We start from the raw sequence: 17,873 nt of genomic DNA, 5'->3' as shown, positions 1-17,873 counted from the left end.
TCCCTTGACCTTGGTGGCCTGGCATGTAAGAAGGAATGACAGTACCCAGAGCTGTGGGGAGGACCAGGTGTGGCCCAGTGTGTGGCATGCATAAAGTGCCCGGCTCTGCTGCTATGCTCAGTAAGCACCAGCCCACACCTGACCGTCCCCTCTTTCTCCTTTCACCAAATTAGGCTGGCAGCGATGCAGGAACACTGCCTGTGACATGTCCCCAGAGCAACCCTGTCCAGGCCAGAGTGACCAATAAGCTCAGAAAACCCAAGCCATCTGAAGGCCAGCAGACCACAGTCACCACCTCGGGCCACCTCAAAGCCACAGCCCCAGGAAGCTCAGACAACAGTGACGACAGCAGTGACAACTCTTCGGGGAGTGAGGAGGATGCTGAGGAACCTCTGATGACCAAGTCAGCCCCTGGGCTGGGTGAGAGTGCCAGGAGGGCCAGGCCCAGTGTTGGGGTGGGGCTGCTTAGGGGGGGCTCCAAAGCCCTAGACCCTGGCCTCAGGGGCCAACTTGATCTGAGACCTTGACCACATCATCCTTCACTGGGCCTCAGTTTACCTACCTATACAGTTCTGTGAGGGAAGTCTGTCCAAATGATTTCAAAGACCTAACTCAGGGCCAGGGATTTAGCTCAGTGACATAGGGCCTGCCTAGCAAGCATGAGGTGCTGAGTTTGATCCCCCGTACGAAAAAAGAAAAAGACCTAACTCAGCTCTTGTACCACTGGCATCTTGTTGGTGTCAGGCTTCCTCTACTGACCCCCAAATCCCAGGCCCATGTGCTTCCCCCATAGGGGAAAGCAGGTAAGTGTAAGGAAGGCCTCCGGAATTAGCAGAGAAAGCTGTGACGAGCACAGGCCACACAGAATGCTGTGGGTGGTGCTGATGTGCCAGGGAGCCATAAACAGCCTTGGCTGGGAGGTGGGGAGCATTAGAGAAACCAGGGCTTCTCAGGCCCTTCTGGGGGCTCTCCCCTGCCCAGCTGACAGGGGCCATTGGGGAAACCCAATAGGATACCTTTGCTTCTCCAGCAGGTCCATCCCCCTCCAAGAGGGAGACCTTGGTGGAGGAGACCACAGCAGAGTCCAGCGAGGATGAGGTGGTGGTGCCCTCCCAGGTAAGTCGGGTTTGGGGTGCAGTCTCAGACCCAGGGCTTCCCTGAGGTCAAGGGACTGAGCTCCTCTTCTGGAGCCCCGGGCAAGGTCCTACCTACAAGGCAGCAAGTGTGGCCCAGCCAGCAGAATAGAGCCCCCTGGGCCAGGTGTGGCTGCATACCTGTAATCCTGGCCAGACAATCTCTCTTTGAGGCCAGCCTGGGCTATGTAACAAGTTCAAGGAGAGCCTAAACTGCCTAGCAAGATGCTGTCTCAACCAAAAAAGAATGGAGCCCCCTGTTTTCCACTCTGAGGCACCCCCTCCATGTGGAGCCACAGTGGAGAGGATTCCCCTGAATTCTAGGTGGTACCCAAACAAAAACATGTCTTAAGCCAGGCACGGTGGCACAAAGCTATAATCCCAGCACTTAGGGAGTTTGAGGCAGGAGGACCACAAGTTCAGATCCTGCCTGGGCAACTTAACAAGACCCTGTATCAAAATAAAAATTAAAGATAGTAGCTGGGATGTGGCTTAGCAATAGAACCCCCCTCCCCCCAGGATTAGACCCCCAGTACTACAAAGATACTGTGTGTACATGGCATCTTCTAGTAATTTTCCATTTGCATTATAAGAAATTTCCTTTTTAAATGTGTCTATCTAAAATTTATATTAATTAAAATAGTTCAAGAAGCATGTACCAAGAAAAGGATACTCTTGTCCTTAGTGCCCACCTTGGTGCCCAGGCCCAGCCTGGCTGGAAGTCCCAGGGATGGGCTCGCAGCCTCTTTCACACTGGGCTTCTTCAGTCTCTCCTCTCAGGTTTTGTGACCCCTGGGCTGACCATGGCCAATAACCGGGCTTCAAAAGCCACTGCCAGGCAGAACTTGCATCCCTCACTTTCCTCTCCTCCACCCACTAAAGATGACCCAGCTGGCAAGCAGGCAGCCGAGTCCCAACACATAGCAGGTGCTGTGTCCCCTAAGCCAGGTGAGTCATGGGCCCCTTCTTATGTTCCCACAGCAGTTCCACCAGCGTGATCCTCTGCCACCAGCGCCTCTCCAAGCAAGGGCTATGGTCCTTTAAGTGCCAGTGAGAGCTGGTGCAGCTGTAGGGTGACTTCTGCCCTAGAGGAAGCCATGTCTTTTGTCTCTGTTGACTTTTTCCCTGCAAATGGGCTCAAGATGTGGGGTGTGGGGACTCACAGCTCAGATGCCTCAGGCTAGGAGCCCTGTTTTGGGAAGTCACCCCTGCCGTGCCTCACTCTAAACCTGGACAAGCCTCTGAGTACTCTGCTTCCTGGCCATGTAAGGCAGTAGTGATGCCTCCACTCCACCCCACGTGTCACACTCAGAATGCAGTCAATTGGAGGGCAGACGGAGGGCCAGGGGGGCATTGGCAGTCAGACTCTCTGCATCTGGAAGGAGCAGCTTCATGTGACATGGAATGTTCTCCTGGAATCCTCCTTAGGGTAGACACTTCCAGGAACAAACCAAACCCCCTTGAGAGCCCAGTATCCAAGCTTTACGCCCATGCTGCCCAGAACAGGGTAGAGACCTGCCCCAGTCACCTGGGAAGTTAGAGACCATGAAGGGGGCCCAGCCTCAGGGCTTTTAGCTGCAGCTTCCTTATGCTGGGTCAGAAGCAGTGGTTGCGCACTTTCTTCCCCAGTGTTCTCTTTGTGAGAGGCGGGTGCGACAAGGAGACATTTTAGAGGGGGCTGTGGAAGGTTTTTTTTACACGTGTAGTCAGCACACAATTATCAGAGGCAAGCAGAGGCGTGGAAAATTCTAAACAAAGGCTGCACCAAAAGTCACTCTGGCAGGCAGTAAACCTGCTTAGTCAGCTGCCATGTGCGCTCACAGCACACCCAGCACTCCCGAGAGCTGCCTGGAACCCTGGCCGGGAAGGGCAAGGGTACACTGAGTTCATAGCTCATGCGTTGAGTGTCTGCAGGGGCTTCACTTGTTTATAAATCCACAGTTGATAATAGGGGGACCTCACTGTCCAACTTATTTTACAAACGAAAACTGGGGCCCTGAGAGGAGCTGGTCCAAGCCATACTGACAGCTGATTGGTGGCAAAGTCAGACTCAAAACTCAGATCTCTCAGCTCCAGACTCCTGAGCAGGCCATACCATCTCCCTCTTCTCTGAGCTTTATCTTGTTGATAAATTTCCAGTCCTTTCCTTAACATTCCATGGGGTCATTGTCCATCCCCAGCCCTAACCTGATGGAGATTTTGGTGTGAGGAGACAAAGAGCTGTAGGTTAGAAGTGAGGTCCTGGTGTGAGGAAGGTGGGAGCTTAGGAGACCAGATGGGGCGGTGACCACTGAGCCTGGTCCTTCCCATCCACACTGTTGTCAGAGGAGGTGGCTTCTCTTCCAGCACCTGCTCAACCCAAATACCATAGAGACCTGACCCAGCTCTCCCAGATTCATCACCCCAAGACCTCTCTCCACAGGGAGAAAAGAGGCTGCCTCAGGCCCCACACCTCAGAAGCCCCGGAAGCCCAAGAAGGGGCCCCTGAGCACCTCAGCCTCCCTGCAGACGCTGCAAAGTAACATCACTCAGCATCTCCAGGGCCAACCCTGGCCCCTGAACGAGGCACAGGTGCAGGCCTCGGTGGTAAAGGTCCTGACTGAGCTGTTAGAGCAGGAGAGGAAGAAGGCTGAAGACACCGCCAGGGAGAGCAGCAGGAAGGGCCGGAAGCGGAAGCTGTCAGGGGACCAGGTGGCCTCCAGGGCCCCCAAGGGCAAGAAGAAGAAGCAGCTGGCAGCCGGGGAAGGCAGGGAGGATGCTGCTTCCTCAGAAAAGGCCCCAAGGACTTCCAAGGGGAAATCAAAGAGAGACAAAGCAAGTGGTGATCTCAAGGAGGAGAAGGGATCTGGCTCCGGAGGGTCCAAGGACAAGCCAGATGGGGAGCTTCTGAAGGTAGAGAGTGGAAATCAGAATGACTCAAAGAGCAAGAAAGAGAAGAAGAAATCAAATAAGAGTAAGTGTCCTCGCTTCCCCCTGCCCGTGCTGAGGGCTGTCTGTCGGGCCACACTAGGGTGGCCGGGCTCCTCGGCAGCCTCCTAGTCTTGGTCTTTTTTTTTTGGTACCAGGAATCAAACTCGGGCTTGCGCTTGCCAGGCCGGTGCTGCGCCACTGAGCTACATCTCTGGCCCGGCCACCTCCTAGTCTTGCTCCTCTTTGTGGAAGGAGCACAGGGAGAACAGGATTCCAAAACCCCTGTGGCCTCTGCTGGGGAAGCCAAAGGACTGTCTTACAGTGTCGAACAGCCACAGGCACTTTCAGCTTCAGGCTGCTCAGATTCTAGCCTGGCAAGGACAGAAAATGGTGTCCTTTCCTCTTTGGCATAAGTCAACAGATCTTTGAGGAACCCTCTTCTGCCAAGTCCTGGGCTACAGAATAGACCAGAAACCAGAACACTGGAATCCTCATCCTTTCTTGTCCTTCTCTTCCCGTTTCCCCTTAGCAGCCCTTTATTAGCTCTGTGCTTAAGTCAGCTTAGTCCATCTGTCCTCAGGCCAGCCCCACACATTAGAGGGTATTTCATCCCCATTTTCCAGGTGGAAAACTGAGACTTGGAGAAGGAGAGGCTGCTCAGGGTGACAGGTTGGAGCCGGCTCCAAACCTAGGCAGTCCTTTCAAGTGCTGCCCGCTATGGCCTAGGTGAATAAAACCATAGATGCCAAACGACCTGACTGCCCCAGAGCCTGTCCCTTGGTACCCAGACCTTTCCTGAGTTCCCACTTTGCTTTTTAAATAAATGTGTGTAGCTTTTTAAAGTGAGTTAATTGAGAGCCAGGGATGCAGCTCAGCAGTAGAGCATTTTCTAACATGCTGAGGCCCTGGGTTTGATAAAAAGAAAAATAGACATAGTCCATGTGGTCCATGGATGGGAAGAAATCATGAGGCCAGCCCACCAAGGCCTGTCTTTATGACTCCCCGTAGAGTGGAGAGAGCTGAGGACCGGCACCAGGAGCCCAGGGGCCCTGACCAGTGGGCCTTCAGACACTGACCCCAGCATAGGACTGACATCTGTTGTTCAGGAAGCTTACTTTCTTCCCTCAGAAAAAAAAGACAAGGAAAAAAAGGAAAAGAAGAAAGGAAAAAAGCCTTCAGCCAAAGACTCTGATTCACCATTCCAGAAGAAAAAGAAGAAAAAGGTAGAGTGAGTTCCTGGGGGGGAGGGCAGTCTCAGGCCAGAAAAGGAACCCAGAACGACCCCTGGGGTGAATGTTAGCCCTCCCCACACCCAGATTTGGTCCCCCACCTCTTTCTAATCTTGAGCTTCAAAAGGGAGGGGACCTTGTAAGGAAGAATGGGGGAGGGTACAGCCTCTCTGAGCCTCTGGAAACCATAGTTGTGGACCTGCCTTGTCTGAGGTAGAAGGATGTTGGGCAGTTGGGTGGAGGTAGGTGCAGGAAAGACTCCTGGGGGTGAGGAGACCCTGTAGGCTGCTGCAGTCTTCTAGGTTCGAGGAAGCATTACCAGGACTGAGTACGCCCTGGCCAGCTGGGCATCCCCACTGGGAAAACTCCCACACCAAATCTCCTGAATAGAGCCAGGGTCTCACTGTGTGGAGAAAGCTGAGCAGGACCCTTGGGCTCCTTCCAGAAGGGAACACAGACACCACCCCATCCCCTGAGAATCCTGTAGACATACACACATACGCCACCGCCGCCACACGTTCTAGGGGAGCCACCAGTGCTCAGCACTTAGGCAGCAATGGAGAGAAACAGCAGGGACCAGAGCCTGTCACCTTTCTCTCCTAACAGAAGAAGACGGCAGAGCAGACGGTGTGAGAGGCCCAGGCATCGGGTGCAGGTACGCTTCCTGACACTGCTGTCCTTTGCTCTGGCAGCTAAGTGGGCTGGAGGGAAGGAGGGGAGAGAGAGAAGTTCCATTCCTCAGGGTTGGGGGTGCCAGTGGGGCAGTGTCAGGAGCTGGAGCTACAGCATCAGAACAGTCATGGCAGTGCCTGCCCCTCCCCTGCCTCAGAGAGGCCAGGCTTTATTCTCCTTCGTGAAGAAAAAGGTTCAGAAATCTGACTTCTGGCTGTGTTTTCTTCCTCCAGGAACTTCTTAGTGGAGTGGCAACCATCCCAGGCCTTTGCCCTCTGCCTACCGCGCGTTGGGACTGAATTTGAACTTCCCCTCCCTCCACAGAAGATAACAGCCACCTGCAGGGTCCTGGTGCTGGCCAGGCCAGTGGGCCTGTGGGGAGGCTGGTCCGAGGAGGCAGTGGGCTCTGCTCCTGGGACCTCACCCCCACCTTCCCCAAGACAGGGTGCCTCGTATAGATGTGTACAGTATATATTTTTTAAGTGACTTGCCCCTCCTTCCCATCCAACATGCCTCAGGGCCTCAGACCTCCCTCTGCTGTGCTCTACAGATGCAGCTGTCATGTGCCACACAGCCTCTGGCTTATCCTGAGGCTTTGTCCTCTTTAAGAACTTAAAAATAAAAGAGTTAAAGGAAAGGTGCAAGCTCCAGTGCATCTGGGGCAAGTGCTGTGCAATGAGCTGCATGAAGAGGACAGTTGGTCTGCACCTAGCAGTGAGCAAGCAGTGCCCCAGCCTCCTGTTTGGTGTGCTGAGCTTGGGCACTGTGTGAGGAAGGGCGTCAGAGAAGGTGCTGGGGGCTGACTGGGTGGGACAGGCTTCCTGAGGAGGTGGCAGCTAAGCCTAAGGGAACCAAAGGGTGCTCCTGGGAGGTTTCTGGAAGCTGGAGTGGGGCACAGATACCAAGAGGTGAGAAATGGGAGGGGCTTAGGAACCATCTTCAAGAGGTATCTCGTGACAAGGACAAGCTCTCTTGGGGTATGTGGAGAACACAGTACAAGAGATGGAAGAGCCAGGACATGGCTAGAAGGCTCATTTCCAGGCCGAGCAGTGTGGAGCACTAGCAGGCATGGCAATTTCCTCTGACACTCATAGTCTCCTAGAGACGGCCACAGGCCATGCAGAAAGAGAACATGGGGCTGTGGCACTCAGGGCCTTGGGCCACTCCCACCCCTCCTAAGTATGTTGGTCTAGATAGAGGCAGCAGAGAAGTGACCTCATTGGACTGTGTTGACCCACAAAAGTTTTTAAATTTCAAAAGTGGAGCAATTTTACCAACATTCTTGATTTCTTGGTCCTCTTGAACTTGAGTCAACAAACCTAGTGGGGGTGGGGGGAGGGGGTTGCAACCTTTCTTGACAACTGGCTGGAGCTGAGGAGTGGGTTGCAGGTCCAGCATAGTGCCCATTTCTCCGCAGCCCCCACTTCCTGTCCATTCTTGACACCAAAGCCCTGTGTCTATTCCCATCTGTCATCACACTTACGCTGTTCTTAGTATAGAAATGGAATTGGGGACATGGGAAAATGGAAGCTGGACTAAGATGAGCTTATGCTTAAAAAATTATAGACAGTCTATTTCTTTTTGGAAGTAAAGAATATTTGAGTGTGTGAATATGCAACTCAATGTGTCTGTGTCCAAAGACTAGCCTCCGGCCCCACAGGCCTCTGTGTCTGGGCCCCTTGGGCTGCATTCCTGTGCCCCAACTAGATTTAGGGTCTTCATTGACCTCCCTAGGATAAATGAAGTGTGTCCCAACAGAAGAGCCAGGAGCCAGGATGTTCTACTTAACCCCTTTATTCTTCCATGAGCCACGGCCCTATGAGCTGATGACAAGCTTGGCTAAGCAGAGAGCTGGGGCTTGGTAGGAAGTGAAGGGTTTGGGATGAGGGGAAGGCTGGGTTTTCCTTGGGGAGCAATGTAGGAAAGGGCAGCAGATGTGTCTAGACTGGGGTTTAGGGATGGGGTGTCCCTTTTCCCTGTCCGTGAGCCTAGATCTCAGAGGCCCATGTTGGAGACTGCTATGATGTCAAAAATGGGGGTCTGCCTAGCTTTGGTCCACTTCCTCAGGCTTTGTGTCTTGGCAGAAGTTGGGGTGGGCAGCAGGGCCCTCTCACATGGTTGTTTGTGCTGTTTTGATTTGACCTCATGTGCAAGGATGATGGAAAGCCTGGTGGGGTGAGGTGTACAGTGAGAGACAGGTAGGTTTGGGGGAACAGGGAAGAGGGGAAGCAAGGGGAGCAAGAAAGCTGTGGCCAAGTAGAGCTGGCTGGATGCTGGAGATGGCGCCTGTTGTTCTTACATGAGGACTGTGGAGAGAAGCAGCAGGTTGAGGTTGGAGCCACCTATTTGTTGTCCCTGTCCCCTCCCATCATCCTGGGACCTCAGAGCAGTCAAGGACTCTCCACCCTCCACTGCCCCTCAGTCACAAGCGCTGCCCATCGGGGACTCGTGCCCACCTCCTCCCCTGCCCCAGCCCTGTTCCTCATCTGAAAGGCTCATCCCAGGGATGTTGGAGAATGACACAAGATGAGCTGCAGGGACCAGATTCCCCTCCTTACCTGGGCCCAACTCCTGCTTGGTCATACCCAGCCCGGAAGATAGGTCCTCAGCTTCCAGAGGCTCTGCGAAGGGGCAGCAGATCTATTACCACGAACCCCACCCACTGGCACAGTGCCTGAGGGCATTCTCCCTGAGGTGGGCATGGGCTGGCGCCTGGGGAGGCAGTGCCCAGTACAGAGGTCCAGGGGACCCGAGTAAGCCAGGAGCTGGGGTCTGTAGGACTCCAGGTGCAGGAGGATAGTGCAGGTTGATGTGTGGATGTGAGGAGAGATCCTAAAGGGACAGACGAGGCAGGTGCCCAGGCAGGTGAGTGGATAAAGGGTAGGTGCATGGCTGACAGGAGCTGCCAACCCCCAGTGTCCTGGCCCCAGGTAGCCAAGAGGGCCCTGTTGTCCCCTCAGTCTTCCTAGTCCTGCCTGGATCTTCCAACTGCGGGCATGATGGCCCCTGCTTACCACTGCAGTTATGGTGCCCGCGGCTCCTGGTTTGTGGGACCTCGGTGCCGTTGGGGAAGACGCACCAGCAGTAGCCGGTGCTCCCGTGGCACTGGAGAGGCATATAGTTGCCATTCTCATCGCACTGGGGACGAAACGTGCCCGGGTGGACAGCAGGGATGTGGCTGACCTCTTCCTGGCACTTGGACAGTACTGAAGCGACAGGCATGGTGAAGATAATGAGTGAGTGGGCCTAATGCCTTGTGGCTTTACTCACTGCCCGCTGCAGAGAGGAAAAGACCTGCAGCCTTGACCAAAGAGGAAGTGCATGACTGGCTGATTCACCCCAGGACAGGATTCCTCTCACACTCAGATCTGGTTAAAGTTTGGAATCAGCCTACGGTTCTGATTTCCAGAGGAAACCAGTGGGCACCTGGGGCATCTGAGCTTCCTGTTGCTGGGACAAGAAGTACCCAAGTAGAAACAGGGTTTCATTTGTTGGGGGTGCTGAGCTGGGTTCAGACACAGCTAGGATTTGGTCAAGGCAGCATCTTAGTCCCTTGGATGGTTCAGATGGAGAAACAAGCCCTGAGCAAGATGGGCCACTGACCTTTCCCTTCAGGACACTGAGACCCTGAGGGAAAGAGTTGCCCACTCTCCCAACATTGCAAATTAGAGGCAGCACCATGATGAGAACACAGCACTCAGTGAGGTGGAAAATGCCCAAGGCCCTCTGGCCTGACCCCCAAGGGCACCTGCCTGGTATGTTCTGGGTTGTTTTGCCCCAGGCCCTCTTGCAGTGTCCTCCACAGAGGAGGCGGCCCCATGGTGGAGCCTCTGTACCCTGTGGGCATTTATAGAGGGAAGAACAGGTCTGCACCCAAGATGGAATGGGGACACTGGGACCCAGGAGCAGCTGCAGTGGTGGGGTTGAGAGGAGGGGATGTTGCCAGGCTGCTCAGAATGGGGGTGCCAGAGGCCCTGCAGTCCAAGACCCCTCCCTGTACCTTTGGGCGGAGCCTCGGTGGGTTTCTCCCCTGGGGAGTTCCTGCTCATTTCAAACAGGAGCCAGTGGTGCATCCAGCTTTCAAAGACCTAGTGGGGACAAAGGCAGGGCCAGGCTCAGGACCATCACCCTGCCCCTGCCCTGGCTTTGCACTGGGGACAGAAACATGGGGTGCCAGATGGGCCCAGCCCTGAGGTGCAACTGCAGCCTGGTCCCCCCTTAAAGGCCCACGAGCGCTTCCTGACACCAGGCATTCTTCCGTGTTCTGTAACAAAACCCCTCAGCTTCTCCCCAGCCCTCCCCTTCCACCATCTCTTTCCAGCCTTCCCCAAGGTAGACATTGCAGAAGAGAAGGTTCCAGTGTAGGGAAACCTGCTGACCTTCCAGTCCAGGCTCTCCATGGTGTTCTTGAGATGTTTCAGGTTATCAAGGAAGCTCCCCTCCAGCTGCGGGTACACCTTCAGAGGATCAGACTTCTGCAGAGTGGCAGGGCAAGAAGGATGGTTTAAAAAGAGCTCCCTGGCAGGCAAGGTGGAAACATGCAGCCCACGATCCCCTGGTCTCCCATTCTGGGGAGTAGACCTGAGCTGTACCAAGCCCAGACCTGGGACCACAGCCATCTAGCTGTAGCCACAAGGCCCCAGAACTGGGGGTCAGGTTCATGTTCCAGAGCAGCTCTACCCATACACCCCAGTCTTCCTACAGACACTCACTTTCAGGTCTCACTTCCTCCGGGGAGACCTCTGACCACCCTGGGTAGCTTGGGTCTTCTGCCTCCTCCCTCACAAAGCCACCTGCACTTCCCTTGTCACCCGATCTCCCACACCAGCCTGGGATTCCCGTGAGTTTAGTTACTGCCCATTGTGGGCCAGCAGCCTTGCACAGTGCCTGGCACAGAGCAGACTTGCAGTGCAGATTTGGGAAGAAAAAAAGTATCTTGAATCACTTCCAAGATTTCAGCCTCAGTTTCTCCAGCTCAAAAACACGGATTCAGGGAGGCTGGACTGCACCTAACACTGAAGGCCCACTTGGGTTCCTTGGGCGGGCACGGGATGAGTTCCCAGGGAGCCAGCACCCGTGGGCCGGGTCCACCTCTGGCTCCCTGCACTCACCAGGAGCATGTGCATCACGTGGTCCTGGGTCATGTTCCCATACTTGGTGGCATTCTGCTGCATGGGCTGTGGAAGGAGGAAACAGGGATACCCTCAGTGGCCTCAGGGGAGTGGCCTGAAGTGGAAGCCAGCAGCTGGGCACTGGGTAAGAGTCAGTCCCACCTCTCATGTGTCCCTGAACCCTCCTACCCCAGTGTCCTCAATGGTTGCCCTGGCATCAGCTTTCCTACCTACCCACAGCAGTTTTATGAGTAGAAACATGATCGAAACATGATTATCAAGGAAGGGACTGTAAGATGGTATAAACAGTGAGAGGTGCTGTAAACTGCCGGGCTGGGCCCTCCTCTTGCCCTGCTACCTTGGGGCACCTCTTCCAGAGGTGGGCACTGCTCCTCCCAGAAGTCAGGACCCCTGCAGCAGCTGGCCCTTCCCAGGTCAGCTGTCCCCATGCAGCTTGGGGCTGTCCTTACCCCCTGGAGCAGGCCTTCCATGGGCAGTGCCCGCATCAGCAGTGGGGTGGCCACCCGCATCTGGCTCACTGGCTTGGGAGCTGTGGGGCAGGAAGCACACCATGAGTGGTCCCAGCCCCCTGGAGGAGGGCATCCGGGGAGAATGCAGTGGTGCAGCAGTGGGTGTCTGGGATGAGGGGCAGTGGGGTGGGGGGAGGATGGAGGTGGGGCACGCACACTGGGGCATCTTCATGCGCAGGTTCTCCAGCTGCAGGTTCTGTGAGGTGACCGTCAGCTTGTCCAGCCGGCCCTGCTGCTGGTACAGGAAGTAGGCGGTGGTGGCCTGGCCAGCCAGGAGCAGAGCCACCAGGACGGAAAAGCCTGTGTACAGGGCTCCACGACTGCATTTGCTGTGGGGAGGGGTGGGGAGCAGATCAGAGGAGAACCCAGAGAGCTGCTCCGGTGTCCGCCTGGGGTCCCCACCAGCCCCTTAGACCACCCCTAACAGACACACACAGGTTAAGCCCACATCATAAGCTGGCTATAGAAATGCAGCCTGACGCAGCCCCGCTCCTTCCAACCACTGATGCCCCTGAACTCCTGCCTAGTAGAAATCCTGGAGCTGCCCTTGTCTTCTCTGGAGTTTGGTGTCCCACCTGCGCAGTGACAGATCAAGGGGGAGGGTCTCCCAAGGATCAGGGTTACCCTCAGGAGGGAGTGGTTTGGGTGTTTTGTTTTGGTTTAGTTTTTTTCTCTCTCTTTTTTTTTTTTCTATATGAGTGTGTGTGTGTGTGTGTGTGTGTGTGTGTGTGTGTGTGGCACTGGGGTTTGAACCCAGGGCCTTCACATTGAACTACATCCCCAGCTTTTAATTTTCATTTTCAGACAGGGTCTTAGTAAGTCAGTTGCCCAGTCTGGGTTCAAAATTGCAATCCCCCTGCCTCAGCCTCCTGGAGTGATGGGATTACAGATGTGTGCCACCACACCCAGCTTTATTTTGTTTGTTTATTTGCTTGCTTGCTTGTGTTTTGAGACAGGGTCTCACTGTGTAGTTTAGGCTGGCCTCAAAATTCGCAGCAATTCTCTCTCAGCCTCCTAGGAGCTCAGGTGTGTGCCACTACACCTGGCCTTACTTTGTTTTTTGACAAAATATGGTGTATAGAGTTGGGAGTGCAGGCCTGTAATCCCAGCACTTGAGAAGCAGAGGCAGGAGGATCACCAGTTTGAGACCACCCAGCACTACTATTGAGACCCCATCTCAAAAAACAAAAAGGAAACAAAAAATATGTATTCATTTACCATGTAACGAAGAGGGAATTTTCATCCCCCTAGAAAGTCCCCACCCCCACAATGAAATCAGATTTAAGGAGAAAGGGGAAGTAAACAGGACCAGGATGACAGAGAATTTGGCCCGCCTGAAAAGAAGTGAGGCATGGACATTTTAGGAGTGGGCTGGGGAGCACTGAACACTGCCAGACTAGAGCAGGGCCTGGCCTCAGCCCGTCCAGGGACACATCTTCTGCCTCAGACAGCTGTGTCTTTTTTTACTGGTGCCTATGTGCAATGCATAGTGATTGCATTCATCATGAGGAGCTGGTACATGTGCATAACACATTTAATTCTTTTTACTTTCCCTTCCCCTCCCTCAGATTATGTCTTTGAGCAAGTCCCCACCAATGCCTCAATGTCCCCACCTGTCACATGAGTCGCCCTCACCTCAACAATTCTAGGATTTGGTTTCTTCTTTGGAACAAGATCTCACTAAGACCACTCAGGATCTGACTGGGATATTTCCATGAGATACCAGAGGCATCTCATGGTACTTTCTAGCTGTGGGGACAGTGACGGCAGTGTAGGAGCCCGAGCCTGTGCAAGCTGGGGGAATTTCTCGTGCTCTCTGGACTGACCATCGGCACAGACGCTCAGACCACCTCAGGGAGCTGTGGGCTTTGGACGTGGTTAGGGGTGCACGCCTACATTACAGTATGGAGGACGAAGGGGTCCTGGCCTACCCTCCCTCCACCCACCCCTAGGGTTGGAGGGACAGCTAGGACCCTGCTGTAGTTTGAGTCCCCTCTAAAGTTCAGGTGTTGTTAATGTGCTGATGCTGGGAGGCCAACGGGATTAGGGGCCCTTGTAAGAGGCTTGTCAGAGGGAGTTGCCTCTCTCTTGCCCTTCTCTCCTCTCCTATATGAGAACGCAGCAAGAATGCCATCACAAGAACTGTGGGGAATAAATCTCTGTTCTTTATAAATTAGCCAGCATGTGGTGTTCTGTTGTACCGACACTAACAGACTAAGACAGAGCCCTTTGGAAACTGTCCAGACGAGTCTGCATCCTGCTACCCCAGCAGCCAGCAAGGGACGATCAGGGAACTCCAGGAGACCCCTCTGCCTGGTAACTCTGACGTCACAATCACCGCTTATTTTCATTGGCTCTTTGCTTGCCAGCCCTCTGGGCCCTCTAGCTAAGATCTCGCCCAAAGGAGTTATTTTAGAAGGAGAAAACTAAAACTCTATAGGGAAAGGGGGCTAGACACAAGGAGAAAACAAACTCCACTTCTTAGCCTTCCCAAGAAAGGAGTGATGAAAAGTCCACTCGTCTTAGTCTTGTCCGGGTTCAAGCTCTCCATCTTCATTGTTTCTCACATGGGCAGCCACAGCTTCTGCAGCCCACGCTCGGTTCTAGTCCCGGCTCTGTCTCCCGCCACAGGAGCACAGGGAATCCTGCCCCTCCCCCTTCTGAACCTCAGCTTCCAGGAAGCCCTGAGGATCGAGAGATTCTTATTGAAGATGAGCCGTGTAACCTGGATTGGCTCTGGGACCAAGGGGAAGTCACTTAATCCCTGCGCGGAAGTAAAATTGGGTGAAAGCATCAACTCAAACGTTGTTACATTAAATAAGATAGTGAGGATAAAGCTCTTGGCTCCCTACCTAGCACATCCTTAGTGCTCTGTAAATAAGTAACCACTATTCTCTAGGGAGATAATAGTTAACCTTAGCATCTGACTTCCTTCCTTATAACTTTTAAATGTTTGTCCCCTGGTTCTGGTGAAGTGCCAATTCTTGTCCCAACCCCTCTTTTATTTCCTCTTTTGCTCTGCCTCCCTGTGGAATTAAAAAAAAAAAAAAGTAGTTGGTCAAAGTCAAGAGCCAACCAGAACTATTAGGAAGCATGACACGGATGTTGCTAGGCAGAAGTGTTCACAAGAGGCTCTGAATCAGGGTCTGGTCTGGTGTTGCCCAAGCACACGGGACCAGGCCACTTTTAGAAGCAGTAACTGAAGTGAAAAACAGACAAGGCTTTGACAAGGGAGCCCCTCTCTGAATACAGCCCACCTGGGCTTGCAAGGCTGGGTGGCCTGAGCTCAGTGGGGTCCCATGGCTTCTCCCCACCAATCGTGCCTTTACAAGGGGCTAGACCAAAGAATGAGCTCAAACTGACATCAGACTAGTCCTGGTTCAAATTCTGTCTCCCACACTCACCACCTGTGATAACTTGGGTAAGTTACTCACCAGGATGAGCCCCAATTTCCTTTTGTGTAAAAATGAACCTAACAAAGTCATTAAATGTATAGAGTGACTGTGAAAATTAAGATTGAGTTTAGCCTTAAATTAGATATTGAACAAATAACCATAGTAATAATAATGACTGAGGGCTTGAGGCAAATACACTGTGGATGGAAACTGTTATCGTGCTGTGATTACTGAGACTCTGAGAGAGGCAGTGATTTATCTGAGGTCCACCTGACAATAGCAGAACTTGGACCAGAATCCAGTCCTCCTTCCCATGGGGTCCCCAGGTTGTCACAGGCCACTGCTCTCACAGTCTGTATCGGTTACCTCGCCCTCCAGGACACGGTTCCCCGTAACTTTTCTCAGTGACTCTCCCAACCCCCTGCCTGCCGGCAACAGCTGACGTCACATTTGGCTGCAGATCTTCATTGATAGCAAATGACTTTTTAGAGACTGGGGGAGGAGAGAGCACCTGGATTTGGGGCCTTGGTGGGAGGAAACATGTGGGTGAGGCCATTTGGGGGCCGAGAGAGAGGCCGGGTCCTTTGGATGGCTGTGCAGGCCTCTTCCTGCCGGACACCAGGGCACAGACAGGCAGAGCCCCACATCACCCGAGTGTCTGAGCCCCAGACACTTAGCTGGACGCCTCCCTCCTCTGTGAGCCACTGTGGTGATGGCCTACAGACACCAGCAGGTCTGACTCCCTCCATGCAGACACCTACACCCACACACAGTAATGGGGGAAAGCCCTCCGAGAAGAGCTGTGCTGCCTGCCATCCTCTTCTAGTCCTGCCGTCCCCTGTCCCTTTTTGGTTTTGGGGTTTTTTGTTTTTTATTTGGAGACAGGGTCTCACTATACAGTTCAGGCTGGCCTCAAACTCAGGGCGAGCCTCCTGCCTCAGTGCTAGGATTACAGGTGTGCACCACCAGGCTGCCCATCCCCTCTTTTTGTTTAAGTTTTTTTTTTTTTTTTGGTACCAGGGATTGAACTCAGGTCCTTGCGCTTCCAAGGTAGGCAGCGGAACCACTGAGCTAAATTCCCGGCCCTTACATTCCCCTCTTTTTGAAATGTTTCTCCACTGGGATCTGGAACATTTCAAAGCCAATCCAAGTTTTCTATCCTAAGGTTCATGGCCCAGCCTCAGTGGATTCTGCACAGCCCCTGATACTGTATGAAACTAGGAAGAGAACCCAGGGTCTCTCCCAATTTGCTCTAAAGGAACCCTCATTTTACAAGAGGAGGAACCAAAGCCCAGAGCGGCCCAGACTGGCTTGTGTGAAGTCACCACCCAGAAAGGCAGTGTCTGAGCAGTCTCCCTGGACTCTGGGACAGTGCTCCTTCTGGCACCTATACAAGCCGACGCTCTCCCCTGTGTCACACATACCGGTCCTGGGCTCCAAGGCGCTGGCCCAGCATGGGCAGCTGCTCATGGTTGGAGATGAGGTCACGCTGGTCTTCCATGGCTCTGTCCTCTGTCTTCCCCACAGCCCCTGATGCTCTCACTGCTACTGCTGCTGCTGCTGCTGCCAATTCCTCCTGTGTATCTGGGACCCTGAGTCCTGGCTCACCTCTTGAAGTTGGTGCTGGGGAGGAATCTGATTGGTCCACAGGAGGCCATCCCACCCAATTGGCAGATGTAGAAGTGAAAGCCACAAAGCTGGAAATCCCCCACTCAGGCAAAGCTGCCTTTCAGGGGCCAGGATGAGGAAGGGGAGCTCCCAGACAGGTAGAAAGGCCAGCTCGATCCCATTGGCTGCCCGGGGCCTGCATCACTTGTTTCTGGGCAGACCTTTGGATTCATAAGGCTCTTTGACTGTTTCTGGAAACTGGCTAATGTTGGCTCCCTACACAGGAAATCACTTTGAAGCAGAAATTGCCTTTGTCTCCCCTTCTCATTGTAGAAAATTGGGTGCAAAAAGGGGCTGTGTTTCCCCTGTGAGTTAGACAAGTCCTTTTCTCTGGCCTGTTATGTCCTCTCAAAGTGGAGGAGGAGGAGCAGACTCAGTGTCCCCTCTGGTCCCACCTGAGAATCTATGATATTGAGGCTGTGGTACTAATGTCTGCCACCACTCACCAGGACCTCCATATTTTTTTTTATTGCCCTTGGAAGAGCGTCCTGTTTCCTCCTTTTACAGGTAGGGACACTGAGGCTTGGAAACGCTGCCACATTCACCCTGGGAAGAGAAGGTGACTGTGTGCTTGGCCACTCCACTCTCCTGCCTCTGAATGCTCAAATGGAGGAGAAGCAAGAGGGGCTGGGAAAGGGTCCAGGGGGAAGTCATTGCCTCGTACTTAGACCCTGTGCACCGTGACAAGAAGAAATACGTCAGGGCCAAGCATCGTGCATGCACCTGTGATCCTGACACTCTGAGAGGCTGAGGCAAGAGAATCACAAGTTCAAGTCCAGCCTGAGCAATTTCGGGACTTGGTGAGACCCTGTCTGAACATAAAAAATAAGAGGGTGGGGATGTAGCTCAGTGTGCAGGCCCTAGTACTGCAAAAAAAGGAGGAGAAGGAAAAGAAGGAAGGGAAGATCTAGTTACTTCTCCCTGTTTCTGACACAATAAACTCCTAAGGCCTTTGAAATTTCTGAGTGATAACAGCTTCAGGATGAGGGCCAGTTACCAGAGGACACCAACCATGTGATGGGAGGGATGCGACTTCCAGACTTACAGGCAGAGGAGAGAGGAGCTGCCGATGGAGTTCAGTCACCAAAGGCCAGCGATTTAATCTTTGTCCTTTTCTTAACAAAAGTTTCGTAAAAATCCTAATAGGGCTTGAAAAGCTTCCTTGTCCATGTGCATCCCAAATCCACAGCAGAAGCTCTGTGCTAGGGCCAGGTGTGGTGGTGTT

At 53.5% G+C, this 17,873-nt stretch overlaps 2 protein-coding genes across 12 annotated transcripts in view; one reads left to right on the top strand and one right to left on the bottom strand.

Annotated features, from left to right (window-relative positions):
- The window catches only part of Tcof1 (treacle ribosome biogenesis factor 1), a 39,369-nt gene extending 31,814 nt beyond the window's left edge, over positions 1-7,555 (top strand). For 8 of the 10 annotated variants that reach the window (XM_087180588.1, XM_087180584.1, XM_087180586.1 and 5 more), the window contains 7 exons: positions 174-420; positions 1,031-1,116; positions 1,901-2,081; positions 3,556-4,086; positions 5,172-5,266; positions 5,879-5,927; positions 6,178-7,555. In XM_087180588.1, the coding sequence (XP_087036714.1) occupies positions 174-420; positions 1,031-1,116; positions 1,901-2,081; positions 3,556-4,086; positions 5,172-5,266; positions 5,879-5,905 (1,167 nt within the window). In that variant the 3' untranslated portion in view covers positions 5,906-5,927; positions 6,178-7,555. The remainder of the gene's footprint in view (positions 1-173; positions 421-1,030; positions 1,117-1,900; positions 2,082-3,555; positions 4,087-5,171; positions 5,267-5,878; positions 5,928-6,177) is intronic. The other 2 variants (XM_087180583.1, XM_087180591.1) reach the window with 2 other exon arrangements.
- Positions 7,556-7,722: 167 nt separating this feature from the next.
- Cd74 (CD74 molecule) lies at positions 7,723-16,718 on the bottom strand. Of its 2 annotated transcripts, XM_013075754.3 has the most exons (9): positions 16,405-16,718; positions 11,742-11,914; positions 11,526-11,605; positions 11,056-11,121; positions 10,324-10,419; positions 9,945-10,032; positions 8,959-9,150; positions 8,503-8,565; positions 7,723-8,250 (listed from the first exon to the last, which is right to left on the bottom strand). In XM_013075754.3, exons 1-9 carry the CDS (start codon positions 16,479-16,481, stop codon positions 8,240-8,242), a joined length of 846 nt encoding a protein of 281 aa, XP_012931208.1. In that variant the 5' UTR covers positions 16,482-16,718; the 3' UTR covers positions 7,723-8,239. The 2 variants fall into 2 exon arrangements, with proteins under 2 accessions (XP_012931208.1, XP_012931209.1); XM_013075755.3 differs by lacking the exon at positions 8,959-9,150.
- Positions 16,719-17,873: the final 1,155 nt, after the last annotated feature.

Source organism: Heterocephalus glaber, unplaced genomic scaffold, assembly GCF_053883595.1.
Source record: "Heterocephalus glaber isolate CG9 unplaced genomic scaffold, H.glaber_assembly_v1.0 deba00001463, whole genome shotgun sequence".
Taxonomy (NCBI): domain Eukaryota; kingdom Metazoa; phylum Chordata; class Mammalia; order Rodentia; family Bathyergidae; genus Heterocephalus; species Heterocephalus glaber.
The sequence above is the reverse complement of the archived record's forward strand: the minus strand, read 5'-3'. Positions and strand labels throughout refer to the sequence as shown.

What these genes read in the sequence shown, in the direction of transcription:
- Cd74 (XM_013075754.3), bottom strand. Translation starts at nt 16,481, where the DNA reads ATGGAAGACCAGCGTGACCTCATCTCCAACCATGAGCAGCTGCCCATG. An exon ending in TGGAGAGCCTGGACTGGAAG is followed by an intron (nt 10,033 to 10,323) that starts GTCAGCAGGTTT and finishes TGTCCCCACTAG; the next exon opens with GTCTTTGAAAGCTGGATGCA. An exon ending in CGGGCACCATAACTGCAGTG is followed by an intron (nt 8,566 to 8,958) that starts GTAAGCAGGGGC and finishes GCCCCTTCGCAG; the next exon opens with AGCCTCTGGAAGCTGAGGAC.